Source organism: Gorilla gorilla, chromosome 16 (assembly GCF_029281585.2).
Source record: "Gorilla gorilla gorilla isolate KB3781 chromosome 16, NHGRI_mGorGor1-v2.1_pri, whole genome shotgun sequence".
In the NCBI taxonomy this organism is placed as follows: domain Eukaryota; kingdom Metazoa; phylum Chordata; class Mammalia; order Primates; family Hominidae; genus Gorilla; species Gorilla gorilla.
This window is the reverse complement of record NC_073240.2, coordinates 43153514-43172138: the sequence shown is the minus strand read 5'-3', so window position 1 is coordinate 43172138 and position 18625 is coordinate 43153514. Positions and strand designations below refer to the sequence as shown.

The window sequence follows — 18625 nt, the reverse complement described above, 5'->3', positions numbered from 1 at the left end:
TTCTTAAGCACTCAGTAAATGGTGTTGTTAGAGAAGACCTGAATTTAATATTACTTTGGAGTTAGATCAGGTCGAATGCTACATTTACTCGCTGACGCAAATCAGCATTCACTCAATGGGCATTAACTGAATATCTGCTATGTGGACACCACAGGAATAGGTATAATCTGCCCAGGCTCATGTGGTACGCAGCATCTCCAATCAGAAGCTGGCCTGTCTGCCCGCAACAAAAAGACTGACTTCCACCCTCAAAGTCACCAGTGGCATAGACAGCAAAGGTGGGGTTTCTTTCCCCCACTGTCATAAGTTTGGGTCCCAGCCTAGCATTCTATCCCACCCTGAAATTCAGAGCACTGACCCACACTGTATTGTTTTTGCTTATTTAACTTCCCGCTTGCCCATAAGACCGTGGAGCTGGGAAGTGGGTTCCCATTTCCCTCTCAGGTTTAGAAGGCCCTTAATAAATACGTGTTATATATCTGGTGAATGAAATTTTCCTATGCAAAGAGAAATTTCTTACACTTCTGGCTTTGCCAGTGCAATCAAAGTTTCTCTGCTGATCTGCTCCAGGCGAAGGAGCTGTCTTGGGCCGCATACCCACTGAGCTTTCTTTCCTCAGCTGTCTCAGCCAGCACCATCTGTGAGTAACTAACAGAAGTGTGTGACAACAGCGAGCCTCTTGTCAGAGCAGGGTGGGCATATCAAACACAGAAAGGGCAAGGTGCCATTCATTTTGCTCTGTCAGTTGTTGTGGATAAAACATTCTCTCAGATGAACAGGTCCAAACTCAAGGTTTATTCAATGGCACAGCTGTGGAAACCAATGCTATCAGGGAGAAGTCCAACTCGAGCCCATGAACAAAGGGCAGATAATGAACACATAAACAGCTGCACATTTCAATTCCCAGAAGCCCCTTCAAGGATAAAGAACTAGTTTTTATAACATATTTCACCCACGGTCATGTAATATCTGTGGCTGGAATGGTTTCTGCTGCACAGCATTGCCAACTAATGGCTCTGTCTTTTCCACCAAGAAGCATTTCTTTGATTACTAACACTATTGGAAGCAATGTCTTTGCTTATCATTATAATACCTCTCATTCATTAAGTGCCTACTGGGAGCTAGCCACTTCACAGAGACCTTTAAAAAACTTTTTATTTTAAAATAATTTTAGACTTACAAAAGAGTTGCAAAGACTTACAAAAGAGTTGCAAAGATAGTGTCCTCCAGTCTCTGATCATTCCACAGTCTTTGTCTCTCATGACCGTGACACTTTTGGAGAGTACTTGTCAGGTTTTTGTAGAATGACCCTAAATTTGGGTTTCTCTGATATTTTTCACATGATTAGACTGAGGTTATGGATTTAGGGGAAGACTGTCACAGATGTGACATGGCTACCTCCTCAAACCATATTTGGGGGCACATGATACTGATAGGTTTTATTACAGGTGATGTCAACTTTGATCACTTGCCTAAAGTGATGTTTACTGGGTTTCTCCCTGGTAATGTTACTATTTTTCCCTTTCTGTACACATAAGATATTTTAAATTTGTAGAAAAACTCTGCAAGTTTCACTAAGTCCATTTTACAACTGAGGAAACTTGAGATATCTGCTGTATTTTGACAGTTAAGTATCAGAAAACTCACAAAATTTTAGAGATTATCTCTCTTTTTTTTTTTTTAGATGGAGTCTCTCTCTGTCACCAGGCTGGAGTGCACTGGTGCAATCTTAGCTCACTGCAACTTCCGCTTCCCGGGTTCAAGCGATTCTCCTGCCTCAGTCTCCTGAACAGCTGAGATTACAGGTATGTGCCACCATGCCCTGCTAATTTTTGTATTTTTAGTAGAGGTGGGGCTTCACCATGTTGGCCAGGTTGGTCTCGAACTCCTGAGCTCAAGTGAACCCCCTGCCTCGGCCTCCCAAAGTGCTGGGATTACAGGCGTGAGCCACTGCACCCAGGCTAGAGATTATCTCTTTTCTTTAACAAAGCCCAGAGAGGTCAAATGCCATGGCCAAGATCACTCAGCCAGTTCACTGTAGAAGCAAACTAGACTCCAGGTCTCTTGATTTCCTTGGAAGTAAATGCTTGACTAAGATTTAATTGATGTGAATTAGGTATAAAATCTCTGTATCCTTGCATGTAAATAGTCAGGCTCCCCTTTCCCTGGCTCTGACTGGACAGCAATCTAATACCGTCGGCCTGGGTGGAAACAACTGTCAAGAAGCAGCTGTTGCACTTTGGGAGGCAGAGGCAGATGGATTACATGAGGTCAGGAGGTCGAGGTCAGCCTGGCCAACATGGTGAAAACCTATCTCTACTAAAAATACAAAAATTAGCTGGGCCTGGTGGCGCATGCCTGTAATCCTGGTTACTCAGGATGCTGAGGCAGAAGAATTGCTTGAACCCGGAAAGCAGAGGTTGCAGTTAGCCGAGATCGTGCCATTGCACTCCATCCTGGGTGACAGAGCCAGGTGTCTCAATAAAAAAAAAAAAGAAGCAGCAGCTGTCTAATTCTGGCAAGTCTTGGTGTGGCACTATAGCCTTTAGCAAGGCTTGTCATGAGACAAGCAGATCTGATATAAGATTCCAATGTCTCTGCTATTTCTCCTAGAATGCTAGCTATATGGTCTCCATTGTCAGTGGCTAATATGATAGCCTGTTTCCAGTGGAGCTGCTGATGGCTTTCTACCCCCTGGCCTGAGAAGTTATTTTAGTCTAGAGTAGCCCTTCGAGGGTTTGGTAGGTGGAAATCCTAGGAATCTCATTACTAAGGCTTTCAGGCAGAGTGGTTAATTAGCTAAAAACTATTCAACTCCCAGTGTTTACGTGCTTTGACTGTGTTTCTGCTGCTTATCATTTTGATGCCTTGATAGTGAAAAGGATGTGACAAAGTGAAGGAATTCTGCACACAGACCAAACTCCAGAATTGTATTTTTCTTAAAACCAAGAAAATTCTTCTATATGATCCTAATACAATGCTCAAAAGTAAAAAAATTACCATGTAATCAAAAGATCCCATTCCAATGTTGCCAACTGTTCCAACAGAGGAGGTAAGGCCAGGCACAGTGGCTCATGCCTATAGCCCCAGCCCTTTGGGAGGTCAAGGCAGGAGGATCGTTTGAGTCCGGGAGTTCAAGACTAGCCTGGGCAACATAGTGAGACCCCCACATATTTTTATTAAAATTAAAATATTTTTTATATTGTTGCCAGATTGCCACTCTGAAAGATTATACTTACATTTTTCTGTTGGGTAGTTTGTGTTTTTAAACTGATTTGCCAACTCATTCCTTGACATTTACATCTTGAAGGAAAGACACACTATGCATTCATTTTAGAGCTTTTTTAGGAACCCTGTTGAAATGAATAAAATTTCTTATATAAAATCCAGTTTCCTATGAAACCATATTAAGAATTAGCCACAAAAAAGTAACAATACCTGTAGGCCAACTCAGCCCCATGTTGCTCTCTGGTACACAAATTCAGAAATGGGAGGTAGGTAAAGTGTGAGAAGCAATAAGAGCAGAAAACCATTCAAAACACCCAGGCTGTCTCCACTTGTCTCTAGCCAAATGTTTCAATATAGATTTGGGTCAAAACAGAGCAGTTCCTCATTAACTTACTCTACTAGTTACTGCTCCATTCCTCCAACAGTATTTTAAATGGAAGACTAGACGTGCAATAAATGTTGACCTAAAGATAGTTCTTATTCAACTGTAAATGCTATTAAAAACTATCATTTATATTAGGGAGGAGCACCCAGTCTTCTGGCTAAGTTTTATTTTAGGTTGGCAAGGGAAATTTGAAGATAGGCACCATGGCTTCAGCTAATATAAGCTTGCTCCTTTCTTCTCAACTGCAAAACTTACAGAAATACGAGCAAAGAATCTGTGCAGGTCTCTGTGAGCTTACATATGGTGCAGAGCTCAAATCTCAACTCATACTATGAAATGTGTCCACAAGGAAATGCACAATGTTGATTGCCTTTGGGAAGAATCTTGTACCAGAAAAGTAAATCAGATGGAAATACATTCAATTGTAATTTTTTAATCAGTTAAATCCACCAGCTAACTAATCACAGCTAACAGTTACTGAAAGTCAGGTATAATAGTGCTCTGTCAGATAGAAGAGAAATAGAACATGCTCTTAAGGGACATACAATCTAGTAGGAGAACGCAGACATACTGAAAACATTAAGGTATGATCCCTGAGAATGCTAAGTAGAGCACAGTTATAAGTGGGACAGCATTACGGGGAAGGGCAAAATCACTGCTAATGGGTATGGAAGTAGGGGTGTTCACGCAGTTAGGCTTCATGGGAAAGTGGGATTTAAGTTGGGCCTGGAAGGATGGTAAGGGCAGGAGGATATTGGCGCCCAGGGATCAGAAGGCACAGAGGTGGCCGTTAGCAAGTTGCTAAGTGGAGGAAGCCTGATAAGAAGAGGTGTGTGCTGAGGAGTGCTGAGGAGTTGAGGCTGCTAAAACAGATGCTGTGGCAGGCAGCAGGGAGCCACTGAGGTCTGTGGAGCCTTGGGCACCATGACACGACTGGTATGTTGTAATGTTCTGCCCCATGTCAAGCCATATTAGAGCCTGGGACAAAAGGAAAACTCAGTAATACTAATCCTGTCTTTATTTTAAATTTTAATATTTTGTTCATCTTGGTTTTTTTTGCACTAATTCTGATTTTTAAAAATATTGGATTGAAATATTACTTACTTTGATTACTGTATTTTTTGGCATCCCTTACATTTTGTGCCCAAGGCCAGGGTCTCCCTTGCCTCATCCTAGTCCCAGTCATGAGTTCTACTTCTGAAGTCCAGTGGTGGGTACATGGGCATTTATTTCATTGTTATTAATTATAGCTTACTCATGTTATAAATATTATTTGGTTAGTAAACAGCACTTAATTAAAAAAACAATGTAAAAGACATGGATTTTAAGATTAATTAGAAACTACTGAGCCTGAGAAGCATGAAAGAGAAAAGAATCCTTCGTGCTGCCAAGTCGATCTCTAGGGGAGAATAACTCCCACTGCTGCAGCGTATGCAGTGCACACAGAAGAGGGCTGCTCTGCCCAGTCCATGTGGGTGGAAGATAACTGGGGAGAGTACCAGAGGCTGCTGTCCACTTGGAGACTGGCCTTGAGCAACTCAGCTGCTGCAGCCAGAGCGCCAGTGCTGCATGGCCTGAGGCAAGCCCTGGCAAATGGGCTGCCCAGGTAGGCTTGGCCCACGTTAAAACAGACCCACGCAGCCCTGCTGAAGGAATGGAGGCAATAGAAGACTCCTGAACGCTATAAATGTCTCAGGGCTATGTATCAGGGAGAAAAGGAGATGTTTGATACAAGGAATATTGTTAGTACATCTTAACATGTAAAATCTGAAATTTTAAAACATGAAATCTATTGTTCATTAGATTAATGGTGACGAATGAAAGATTATTTTGATTCAGGGAAGGCAAACAGATTGCAGCAAAAATCTCAAAAAAGGTGAGGGGAAAGGTTGAAAGGGGCAGGCAGGTCCCTGCTCACATCACCAGGGGCAGTTCTTTGTCATATGATGCGGACCTCCCAGTCAGTGTCAATGGTGAGTGAGAGCTTCTCCAGGCTCAGGGTGGAGGTTTTGGCACAATACGTAAAAGCCACAGGCTGATCTTTACCATCTAAATAGCAAGACAATAAAAGAGGGAAATTTTTATGAATCTCTAGAAGGGAAAAGTCTTTTCTCCAAATCTGAAATGTTTTCTCACTGTATCATAAAACCTTATATCCCACTCCAAATTAATAGCACTTTTACCCATGAACTTCCATGAAGTTTTAGAAACGTGGAAAACTTCATTGTTTTGACCGCAAGATTGGTTGAAAAGAAACCGTAAGGAACAAATAAATTTGTCCAAGAACTTCAGGAAGCAAGGAAGGATATAAGTCCCATCCTGCCCTTTCATAAACTCCAAACACATGGGTAGGATTCTCCAGGTCTTCAGGCAGCTATAGTTTAAACAAATATTCGGAGAAGCTATGATATTATTTCAAGCCCCAAATAAGTTTCCTTAGAAAAACATTAAAAGTGAGCAGAAAGATCAATTCATGAAGAGAAGCAAGATGGCCTCATTTATTCTACAGACTAGTATATTTCACCTCTACCTGAAAGCACACACTCAGGCTCAGCATATTATGTCTGTTTGGGGACTAATCATCTCACTGCAGATACTTCTGTTTATAAAAACAAATGGTGAGATAAGAATGGACTGCTTTCTCACCAGATGAGTGGGTAGTCACAGAAGATGGCTCCTTCCTGAAGCCTAAGACCAAGATCTTCTCCACCACACACTTGCTGGGATAATGACCCCTTTGGTCAGCAGAACTGGAATAGATACAAACAGTATTAAAAGGAGAGGGATGGGGGTTTGAAGTGGCCACCAGCTCAACATCTCCAGCCTTGTGAGTTCCTCTCCCATCTGTCCCTTGGAGGCATGATCCATATAGGAGTCATATTTACTAGGATGAAGAGATAATAAAAGACCCAGGCATGGTGGCTCACACCTGTAATCCCAGCACTTTGGGAGGCCGAGGTGGGCAGATCACTTGAGGCCAGGAGTTCAAGACCAGCCTTGGCAACATGGTAAAATCCTGTCTCTACTAAAAATACAAAAATTAGCCAGGAGTGGTGGTGGGTGCCTGTAGTCCCAGCTACTTGGGAGGCTGAGACACGAGAATCCCCCGAACCTGGGAGGTAGAGGTTGCAGTGAGCTGAGATCGCACCACTGCATTCCAGACTGGGTGATACAGTGAGACTCCATCTCAAAATAATAATAATAATAATAATAATAATAATAATAATAATAATAAAAGATGACTCGCTGGGCATGGTGGCTCACGCCTGTAATCCCAGCACTTTGGGAGGCCAACGTGGGCGGATCACTTGAGGTCAGGAGTTCGAGACCAGCCTGCCCAACATGACGAAACCCCGTCTCTACTAAAAAAATACAAAAAATTAGCCAGGCGTGGTGGTGGGCGTCTGTAATCCCAGCTACTCAGGAGGCTGAGGCAAGAGAATTGCTTGAACCCGGGAGGCTGAGGTTGCAGTGAGCTGAGATCATGCCGCTGCACTCCAGCCTGGGCGACAAGAGCAAAACTCTGTCTCAAAAAAAAAACGACTCTGTGTACCAAGAACAGCTAACTCGTGGCCAAATCAGGCTCTTTTTAACAAGTTATTTGAAAAATAACTGAAGAACACAAAAGTTACAAATGTGACTTGGATATTATAATTAAATTGTAATAAATCAGATATTTAGTGAACTGGTGAATAGATGAATGAATGGAATTAGTGGGAACTTAAATTAAGTCCTTTTTCATTTTTTAGAAAGTCGGGGAGACGGGCGCAGTGGCTCACGCCTGTAATCCCAGCACTTTGGGAGGCCGAAGTGGGCAGATCACCTGAGGTCGGGAGTTCGAGACCAGGCTGACCAACATGGAGAAACCCTGTCCGTACTAAAAATACAAAATTAGCCGGGCATGGTGGCACATGCCTGTAATCCCAGCTACTTGGGAGGCTGAGGCAGGAGACTCGCTTGAACCTGGGAGGCAGAGGTTGCGGTGAGCTGAGATCGTGCCACTGCACTCCAGCCTGGGCAATAAGAGTGAAACTCCATCTCAAAAAAAAAAAAAAAAGTTGGGGAAAGAAAGGTGAAGACAATAAGGGAGGATCGTTTATGGTAGAGAGGTTGAAAAATACTCCAGAAACCGGCCGGGCACGGTAGCTCACACCTGTAATCCCAGCACTTTGGGAGGCTGAGGTGGGTGGATCACCTGAGGTCAGGAGTTTGAGACCAGCCTAGCTAACATGGTGAAACCCCGTCTCTACTAAAAATACAAAAATTAGCCGGGTGTGTTGGTGCATGCCTGTAGTTCCAGCTACTTGGGAGGCTGAGGCAGGAGAAATCACTTGAACCCAGGAGGTGGAGGTTGCAGTGAGCTGAGATCATGCCACTGCACTCCAGTCTGAGCGACAGAGTGAGTGAGACTCTGTCTCAAAAAAAAAAAGAAAAGAAAAGAAAAAAATATTCCGGAAATGGCCTTCACCATTCATTTCTTTAAATAGTACCTTAAAACATACCTGTGCATTTGAGGATGCTGAACGGATAGTGTGATTTACTTAAGAAAACAAACAGTTTCTTTAGCTGCCATTACCTATTGATCAGAACACTGGAACAGAATGAAAACTTCCTGTGCAAAAATTGCTTCTGGTGGAGGTATTGGAATGAATGGCCATCATCAAGATATAACTCACCCACTGAAGAACCCTGGAGAATGAATCACAGAGACAGAATGTGCTTATATGATAGCTTTACAGAAAAAGAATGTCAGCTCCTAAAGGGTAACAACAGAGTAAAAAGTCTGTGAAAAATTCAAGCTATATAAAGTAGTCGTACAAATACCTAACATATTCAATAGCCAATCACTCCTGAGTAGATAGTAAAACAATAGGAAAGTCACATAAGAGGAGCACAAAGAGTTAGGCTTTGTTCAAAGAATTTAAACTGTGAAGTATGTTCAGTGGTATAAGTGGATTCCCTGAAAATACTCCACCAGAATGTGACAACAAGGCCAAGAAAGTTCATTGAATGACAACGATGTTAAAAAAAATTAATACATAATAGATGAGATCAACTATCTTTAGAAGACCCCCCACTTAAAGAATGGTATCTGGTTCCTTTTTTTAAATTTATTTTTATTTTTAGTAGGAGGATATGGATCGCCAGTCTTTTGTATTTATTCTGGGGCCTCACATGGGTCTGGGGCCCATAGTTTGGCCCAAGAAGACATGCCTAAGTGAAAAAGATAGGGAAAAAAAACCCCTACAACTGAATTATTTTATAATATTGATATCAATGCAAGTAAGTATTAATATAGTAAGAGTAAGGGTTGGTGTTTGGCCCTGTACTAGGTTTGAACAAATGGACAGGAGAGGAATCTGCTACAGGCCTCACTAGGCTTAAAAAATCTTCTGAAAAGGACACATCATTTCTGGATCCTCCCAGGCTTTGCCCAAGGGGGTTTTAGTTGTTGGAGCTACCTGATAAGAAATCACTGGGATCTCTGAAATGGTGCATAGACATGGGTACCATTTTATGGGAGACTGGGTTTCAGGGCTAATCCATGTGGGAAGGCTGTCTATGGCCCAAAAAGCATTCACTCCAGTAGTAATCAATGTCAAGTTGAAGAGCACCAACACTCACAGTGCCCAAGAGGAACATTTCTGTCATTCCTAGATCTCAAGAGTTCCCTTAAGAACAATTCCAAGGAAGGCAGACAAGCTGAACAATGACTCAGAAATGATTCAAACCTTGATTTCTAGATAAATGTCAGGAGCTCACCACTTTTACGTAGTGTCACACACTCAAAAGGCTATCACTGTAAAGAAAGAGTAGAAACAAAATGGGTAACAGATTTACCAAATACCTTAGTGCTTAGAGCAACCCGGAGTCCATAGGAGGATTCAGTCATCCAGCCTGTGGATTTTCCTACAGTTGTCTTTATTGGTATCACACTTCCACCTCGCTGAAACACTGGAATCTGTAACAGAGCAGCACGCTCAGGGAAGCAGTATTCATATAAGAAAATTTCAAGGTAGAATTTAAAAATATTTCATTTTATAAAATTCACACTCTACAAGTACGGATTTGTAGGCAAAATAAATGTTGGGGCACAGACATGGCAAATATGGGGGTCCTGGCATTAAAAGGAAAAGAGCTCTAATGCTGAAGAATGGTCCACTTTTTAATTATTAGGGAAACTTCCCACCCTTCATTGGTTTGTTATCTATATCTGTCTTTGCTGTTTTTTCCTCTTAAGCGATGAATTCCTTTCTGCCCATCCTACAAGTGGCTTTTCCTATTTTGTATTTTAAATTTTCCTATCAGTGTAGTATATACATGCTTATTTCTAGAACCCTGCTAAAGAGTGAAGTTTTCTGTCTGTGTGAGTGGGCCCAGAAGTCTGTGTATGTGTGTATGTATAACTGATGGTGGTTTCTTGGTTTGGGCAGATGACTTTTGTCCTCACTCACTGCAGCCTGTCCCCTCTTGCTCCCTGTTTGGATTACATGGATTACCTGGATGACTGACTTAATTCTGAGGGTAAATCTGTGAAACTGCTGCTCTTACATTAGAGACTACCAAGGGTACTTTAAGAGACCCTAACAACAGGCCTATAACTATGAGTCTTCTGGAATGGCACTCCAGGTAGCAATGCCAGGGTAGGTTTCCCACCTCCTGTAAGGAAGCTGCCTGTGTCAGAGAAGGGCTTGTGCTTTGCTCTGACTCAAGAATGAGCATGCAGGAGAGTACAAGAACATACATGAAGTTCAGACTGAGGACTCAGTAGTTCAGATGTCCCACCTCTGCTTAACTTGCCTTGGCAGCAAGAAGTAAAGCACTTCCATCTCCCCACACATGCCCCTCCCTCACTGGCCAATCTCTCTCTTCTTTTTTTTTTTTCAAAGAACAAGGCCATAAGTTAGAGTGAAATGGGTTCCAGAATGGGAGTCCAGCCCAAGGGAATGCACCTGGAGGCTTGTCTCAATTCTGCCACAAGTTTGCTGTGTTCCTGGACAAATAATTTAACTTCTCTGAATCTCAGGGTTTTTTACCTGTGTGAGGGATTAGAGTAGATGATTGTTAAGTTCTCTTCTAGATCTGAAAGTTGGTATCTGAAACTATTTTTTTAAATAATGAGGTTCATATTGCTGCTGATGGTTTATAAAATAATATCAGTATCTATTAATCTTCACACTACTTTGGGCCTGTAGTAGTGTGGCAGTGGTTGCAATTCAGGTGTAGAAAGAAAGTTCCCTTTAGAAACTCAAGATAGCCTGGATGGACCACTTTGATTTTAACATCATAACTGACGCATTCCCCTAGACCCAGGATTACAACTGAAAACTCCTGTTTTTTGCCTTAATCCTGTAGAATGACATTCCAGATGGCACATATGGTGACTACCATGTTTTTTGTTTTCAGTGTTTTTGTTCTTCTTAGACATACAAATGTAAACATACGGGGAAGAGGTGTGTTTGTCTCTGATGTCTCATTCTGTGAAATCAGAGTAGATGTGATTTTTAACTTTTTTTCTCACATTTTACAGCTTTGATAAAATTCATATACCATACAACTCACCAATTTAAAGTATACAATTAAACAGTTTTCAGCATATTCAGAGTCATGCAACCATCACCACACTCAATTTTAAAGCATTTTCATCACCCCAAAAAGAAACCCTGGACCAGTTTACAGTCATTCCCCATGACTCCCTAACCCTCCTCTGCCCCAGCACTAGGCACCCCCGGACCTACCTTCTGTCTCTATATGTATGTGCTATTGTGCAGAACACTAGCATCCTTGGTTCTTTTTTACAGAGGAACACATTACGGACTGAATGTCTGTATCTCCCCCAAATTCATATGTTGAATCCCCAAGCCTGAGATATTTGGAGATCGGGCCTTTACGGAGTTAACTAAGGTTAAAAATGTGGTCATAAGGATGGGGTCCTGAAACAATAGGAACAGTGTCCTTGTAAGAAGAAAACTGAGACAGCACCTTCTCTTTATCTCTCTCTGCCGTGTGTAGGCACAGCAAGAAGGTAGCAGTCTATAGGCCAGGAAAAGGTCCCTCACCAGGAACGGAATCGGCTGGCACCTTGATCTGGAACTTCCAGCCTCCAAAACTTCGAGAAAATAAGTTTCTGTTGGGTAAAACCACCCAGTCTGTGGTATTTTGTCATGGCAGCCCTAGCCGACCAATAGAGCATGATAGGTAAAAATAGTAGTCTGAAAATAACTTACAGTGTCCAAGGCTACTGGGATCTTTACAGTACACCCTCCTTCCCAATGAGCAAATGTCTTATAGTCATACCAGACCTAGAAAGTAACGGAGTCCAGTAAAAAAGAGTACATAAGCAACTCTGCTCACCATTTCATTAGTCAGCAAAATATCCACTTACCTGGATTTCAAATAACCAGAAAGCTAAAATAAATATAACTTAAAAAATATATTGGGTAGAAGTTAGGAAGAATACGTGCTTTTAGGAAGATCCCAAAGGACTATGGCTGATTAATTTAACTAAAAGGCCATTTGTTTTCTATTCATCCAAAAGCTACCTACTGAACAATCTACCATGTGCCCAGCACTGTGCCAGGTGCTGAATATACATGACTGAACAGAAAAGACATAGTTCCTGTCCTCATGGATCTTATAGTCCATTTGGCTTATAAAAACTTAATGCTTCTAGTAGTGAAAGAGGTGATGGAGAAAAGAAAAAAAAAACAACAAAGAAGACAAGCACATTGCAGGCAAATCAATTACAAAAGAGGCAGGAGAAAAGGAAGCATCAGAGAAGGAAACATATCTGGGAGGAAAAAAATGGAAACTTGAATTACTATTATAGTATCTTTTTTTTTTTTTTTGAACAAAGCACAATTCAAGGATAAGGTTGTTATCTATCAAGGGGGTTTAGTTGCTGAAGTACCAATAAGGTCTCTAAAGTAATTTGATGGGATAAATTCTTAAGATATCATCAGAAGCAGAATGAAAACAAACACCTTTTTCTTTCTTCTAGCTCAGTACACTTTCTGGCAGCCCTGGAGTCTATTTTGCAAGTTCACCTCCAGGGATTACCACATCCTTTATACGGCAGGTTTGTGAAGCAAGAGAAACAATCACAGAACAGTCCAGGAAATAGTGCTGAAGGAACATAATACACACTCACAACGACGTGTTTGGAATGATGATAGATCACGAATAAAACTCTGTGACTAAGTCGGAAAGGGAGCCAGTTCCTCTTAATGAGAACCCACCACTTTGCTGGAATCAACTTGAGAAATTCTCAGCAAAAATATGTGGCAGGGCATTTACTCAGCAGTTCTTGCATTTAACCTTTTCCTCAGGTTTCTACTTGGCAGAGGAACCTTAGTAAAGAGTCCTCTTCTTCAGAACTCCAAATAACTGGAGAAACCAAGAGAATAGACCACAGTTCATGAACATTCTGGAGAGAAGCCTGGTTACTGTTCTGTCAATAATGACAAGCATAGTAGATGGAACCGTCGCCCCTCAAAAAGATGTACTCACGTCACAATCCCTGGAAGGAATGAATATTACCTTCTATGGTCACAGGTTTGATTAAGTTAAAGATCCTGAAACAAGGAGGTTATCCCAGATTATCCAGGTGGGCCTTCAATGTGACCACAAGTGTCCTTATAAGAGACAGACAGAGACACACAGAGGAAAAGGCAACGTGAAGATAGGCGAGACTGCAGTGACGTGGCTACAAACCAAGGAAGCCCAGGGTTGCTGGCAACCTCCAGAAGCTAAGAGGGAGGCATGAACAGATTCTCCCTCAGGACCTCCAAAAGAAACCAACCCTGATGACATCTTGATTTCAGACTTCAAGCCTCCAGAATTGTGAGAGAATAAAGTTTTGTTGTTTTAAGCCACTAGGTTTGTGGTAATTTGTTACAGAAGCCTCAAGAAACTAAAAGAACAACCAAACACATAAAGCTATGTTGAGGGAGAGCACGGCGCTGGATGTGGTTTCATGGGGTTGCCAGCCCAGCACCTGACAGCACTGAGCAGCGAGTGTGGCCTGGCTCAGCTACCTTGCCACTTGCCTTGACAGTCCATGACTATGTGACCTGGCAGTCCCATGCCAGCTCCATACCTGCGTGGCTCTTCCCCTGCCTGCTGAACCCTGTGGCATGCTCCAGTGCTCAAGGATGCTCTCTAGGGTCTGTCTCCTTCCTGCTCTCCCTTCCACACCCTCCTCCCTTAGTCTGGTGACCTGAGTTTTGCTCCAGCTCTTCTCCTGGCCCCTCTGGATTTATCTGTGGCCTGTCTCTGGAGGCTGCTCTTATTACCCATGGCTCTCTGCCTGCAGACGGCCGGTATTCCCTCCTCTCCCCTGTGCCCCGCCTAGGTTCAGTGCCCTGGGCTCCAGCAGGTCTAGGATGATATTTTATACCTGGGACAGTAATTAGTGACAATAACTAATAAAAGAGCAGAGGAATTTGGGAGGGGAGTCACTATTTTTACTTTTTACCCACTTCAGTGAGTGTATTGAGACCAGCTTTTGGTACCAAAAACTCAGGCTTCAGATAGAGCCAGACCAAAGAGCAAAGTCACTTCATATCTGCTTTCCCCCAGAGTTTGATACCTCATAGCAGACTGAAGATTTCTTCCTACCCCAAGCCTCGGTGTATTTATCAGGACTCACTTTTACGAGTCAAAGTGTGAAGATTAAAAATCATTCTGATCCTCCTTGGAATCCTCACCAATTCATCTTTCTCCCTCCTCTCCTCCATTAAGTTTCTTGACCTCTGAGGACAGTGGTCATGACTTATTATAATAATTACTTGCTATAGTCATCTGGGGTGTGTTCACAAACACATGATGAAGAAATCTCTTTCCTAAAAGAAAAGAAGGGATGAGAGATATGAGACATATCAGATATGTGGCTGTTTATTATTACTCTTACCTCATTTGATCCTGGAAGAAACACATCAACTGTGGTGGCTTTTGGTTCTGTGACTGGATGAACCAATAATGCACTCCCTAAGTAATGGAGAGGAAATAAAGTTGAGTATCATTATAAGAGGTCTAAAAATCTCCTTTCTCTTTAACTGAGTGCTAGCTATCATGGTGTTACAGACCTCCCAGCTGTGAACTTCGGAGAGGCAGAGACTGACTTGAACCAATGATCTGTCAGAGAGATGCACTGATAGAAAGAGGGCAGGCGCTCAAAGAGGTGAGCTCAAAAAGGTCATCGCCTGTCATTAATGCACTCTGGGTATACTGAGATTATAGGAAGGGACTCTGACACAGTCCATCGGTCTCATTTTGTGTCTAACTGCTAGTGTGTCAGTAGTCAAAGCACCCCCATTGCTCCTTTCCAAGTGCTTCACTGTTTGCTGTCAGTGATGCTGATGATGGGGAGCCCACAACTATTATCCAGAAGTGTGGTCAGTGTGGGTGCTCAGAACCTCTTGCTTGGAGTTATCATCAGAGAGGCTGCAGTTTTCTTTTTCTTTTTTTTTTTTTCCTTAGAGACAGGAGACAGGATCTCACTCTGTTCCCCAAGCGGGAGTGCAGCAGTGCAATCACAGCTTACTGCAACCTCTAACTCCTGGGCTCATGTAATCCTCCAGCCTCAGCCTCTGAGTAGCTAGGACGACAGGTACACACCCAATGTGCCCAGCTAATTTTTAAATTTTTTGTAGAGACAGGGTCTTGCTATATTGCCCAGGCTAATCTCAAACTCCTCAATTTAAGCGATCTCATACTCAGCCTCCCACAGTGTTGGGATTACAGGCATGAGCCACCATGCCTGGCCTCTAGTTTTCTTAAAGGCAATCTGGATTATTAAATTTGCTTTGACCTTGGCACAACATGTATGTAAAATTCACCCACTTACTACTTTGCTCTTTTATTCAATAAATACTTATTTCGAGTGCCTACTGCATGCCGGGCACCATGCTAGGCTCTGGGGATATAGTGGCCAATAAGACAAGCGTGGCTCCTGACCTTACGGAGTTTACAGTTAGTGAAAACAAATATTAAAAAATAATTACAAATTAATTAGAATTAAGACAAATACCAAAAGAGACCAAATTACAAAATGGAATGGAAGTTACATAATAAGAGGGACTGATTTTTACTAGGTAGAATAAGGTATAAGGAAACAAGGAGTGGTCAGGGAAGTTTCTCCAAGGCAGTGACTATTAAACTGAGACCTAATGATGAGTGGAGACTTAAAAGAACTCAGAAATGGGGCTGGGTGTGGTGGCTCACACCTGTAATCCCAGCACTTTGGAAGGCCGAGGTGGGTGGATCACCTGAGGTCAGGAGTTCGAGATTAGCCTGGGCAGCAAGACGAAACCCCATCTCTACTAAAAATAGAAAAAATTAACCAGGCATAGTGGCACATGCCTGTGATCCAGCTACTCGGGAGGCTGAGGTGGGAGGACTGCTTGAGCTCTGGAGGCAGAGGTTGCAGTGAGCCAAGATTACACCACTGCACTCCAGCCTGGGTGACAGAGTGAGGCTCCATTTCAAAAAAAAAAAAAAAAAAAAAATAGAACTCAGAAATGAGATTCACCCTTTGGGGAACAGTATATTTAGCCTGGCTTCTTGAGCCCTGCTACTAAGCTGGTAAAATTCTATGTTCTGGATTTGATAGTTAATCTTTGTTAAAGAAGAGGTCAACCAAAGAAAAACCCTATTATTGCATATGAAATAAGCTCTTCTGGTTTTTTACTATCACCACCTGGGATGTTTTTTCTACTTCCCTTCCCCCAAGTGATCTCACAGGATTAGAGGAGTGAACCCAGAACAAGAATCCTAAACGACATCCACAAATAAGTCAGCAAGAACAATATTATGAGAAATGCTACATCACAACAGAATGGAGGTATGATCCTACTAATAATGCATTAGAAATCTTGGTGAAGGAATTTCCTATATTTTTATTTTTTGTCTTTCTTGGAAGTAGGAACTTTTTTTATTGCTCTTATATTAGAAAATATAATAAAAACATAATTACACTTTTTATAATGACTGTAATCAATCAAGAAATGCTTGGCCAGGCCCAGTGGCTCACGCCTGTAATCCCAGCACTTTGGGAGGCCGAGGTGGGTGGATCATGAGGTCAGGAGTCCAAGACCAGCCTGGCCAAGATGATGAAACCCTGTCTCTACTAAAAATACAAAAATTAGCCGGGCGTGGTGGCGGGCACCTGTAATCCCAGCTGCTCAGGAGGCTGAGGCAGACAATTTCTTGAAACCGGGAGGCGGAAGTTGCAGTGAGCCGAGATCGCATCACTGCACTCCAGCCTAGGTGACAGAGTGAGACTCCGTCTCAAAAAAAAAAAACAAAAAAAACCAGAAATGCTCACCCAGCATGTATTCATCTTCCATATCAAAAGTCTTCAGTTCATCAGGGAACTCTACCCACAGAGGCCTGGGGAAAGAAAAAAAATTATTGTTTTAACATTATAGACATCTTATTGCAATCAATCGCTTATATTTTTAGTTTAGTTTTTTTTTTTTTTTTTTTTTAGATGGATCTCACTTTGTTGCCCAGGCTGGAATGCAGTGGTGCTATCTCGGCTCACTGCCGTCTCCGCCTCTTGGGTTCAACCGATTCTCCTGCTTTGGTCTCCCAAGTAGCTGGGATTACAGGCACACACCACCACGCCCAGCTAATTTTTGTATTTTTAGAGACAGGGTTTCACCATATTAGTCAGGCTGGTCTTGAACTCCAGACCTCAGATGATCCTCCCACCTTGGCCTCCCAAAGTGCTGGGATTACAGGTGTGAGCCACCACACCTGGCCTATTTTCAGTTTTATAACTATTCAAAGGAAATGGGAACGTGCCAGAGAGCCAAGACTCTTTTTCATATGATTCAAGCCTAAGCCTGGCAAAATAAGTTATTCTTCATGAGAAGATACTGATAGGTTAAATACTGAATGAATTTTATTATAAAGCCACTTCCTTTTTCTTTGAAATATCTCTATTCTGTCTCCTATCAAATATTCACACTTTAGTCACAAAGCAGTAGCAGTTTTTATCTTCTGTGTCCCCAACAGCCAGCACCCTGTTCACCGCGCTGCTCAATAAGCTTATTGAAACTTGATTAAACATGTAGCTTTTCTTCACCTTTCTCTTGAAATCACTGTAATTACTGTATTCTTTAATCACTGAGATCTTCTATTACAGATTGGTTGCTGGCGTCCCTGAATGGATGAAGCTTTTTTACCTCATGACAGGTTGGGAAGCCACATGTGCATAGTAGAACAGAGAATACCAATATGGCAGGAGGCCATAGCGCTCTCTGATGGCTTCTCGGATGAGTTGGGTGTGTTCCTCCCCAAAAAGCCAGGGCTCTCGTCGCTTGGTGTTCATGGTGGCATGGCCACGGAAGAAGGGCTGGTAGGCTCCGGCCTGGTACCAACGCACTAGCAGCTCTGTCTCTGGATTCCCAATGAACCCGCCTATGTCAGCTGGAAGCAAAAGAAGGCCAAGTGAGGCAACCAAGCTTTGGATAAATGATGCACACAGGGAAATTAAGGTCTTGAAGACCGACAGGAGAAAAGCGCAGTATATGCACTTCAAATGACAGGATAAAGCCGTGGCCTCAAACAGGTGACCCCCTTACTACATAATTCAGCCTGTTTGGGGATCTGACAATGGGCTCTTAGAATATTACTTTCTTGTCAAAAGGTCAGAGGCTTTATTTCAAGATCAATATTCCTGTATGTTCCCCAAACCAGATAATCCAGACACTGAAAAATGTCTGCCTCATTAAATAACTGTGTGTGTGTGTGTGTGTGTGTGTGTGTGTGTGTTGGAGGAGGGTGGTTGGCAACTGATTTCCTTTGGAAGCAACAGCTGAACTAAGATAAAAACAGAAAGAACTGAAGAGAAGCAGATAATCAGAAGTAGAGGTTCTGATTATCAGGATAGAATTCCACGCTGGGCCACTGAGCGGTATATACATATTCCTTGTATTGTACATGGACCAATGCAATAAAAACACATGCATCAAAAGAATGATATTAATTTGCTTCTACTCCTAC

General features: G+C 42.4%; 1 protein-coding gene across 11 annotated transcripts in view; it reads right to left on the bottom strand.

The window, feature by feature from the left end:
* LOC101139167 (neutral alpha-glucosidase C) overlaps positions 1–18625 on the bottom strand; it is a 139049-nt gene that overhangs the window by 54495 nt on the left and 65929 nt on the right. For 6 of the 11 annotated variants that reach the window (XM_055363484.2, XM_063698939.1, XM_055363483.2 and 3 more), the window contains 8 exons: positions 17806–18049; positions 16941–17005; positions 14526–14602; positions 11842–11916; positions 9462–9575; positions 8190–8302; positions 6260–6363; positions 5568–5662 (listed from right to left, as the gene is read on the bottom strand). In XM_055363484.2, the coding sequence (XP_055219459.2) occupies positions 5568–5662; positions 6260–6363; positions 8190–8302; positions 9462–9575; positions 11842–11916; positions 14526–14602; positions 16941–17005; positions 17806–18049 (887 nt within the window). Of the gene's footprint in view, positions 1–3239; positions 3354–5567; positions 5663–6259; positions 6364–8189; positions 8303–9461; positions 9576–11841; positions 11917–14265; positions 14458–14525; positions 14603–16940; positions 17006–17805; positions 18050–18625 lie in introns of those variants that run through there. The other 5 variants (XR_010131171.1, XR_010131170.1, XR_010131169.1 and 2 more) reach the window with 3 other exon arrangements.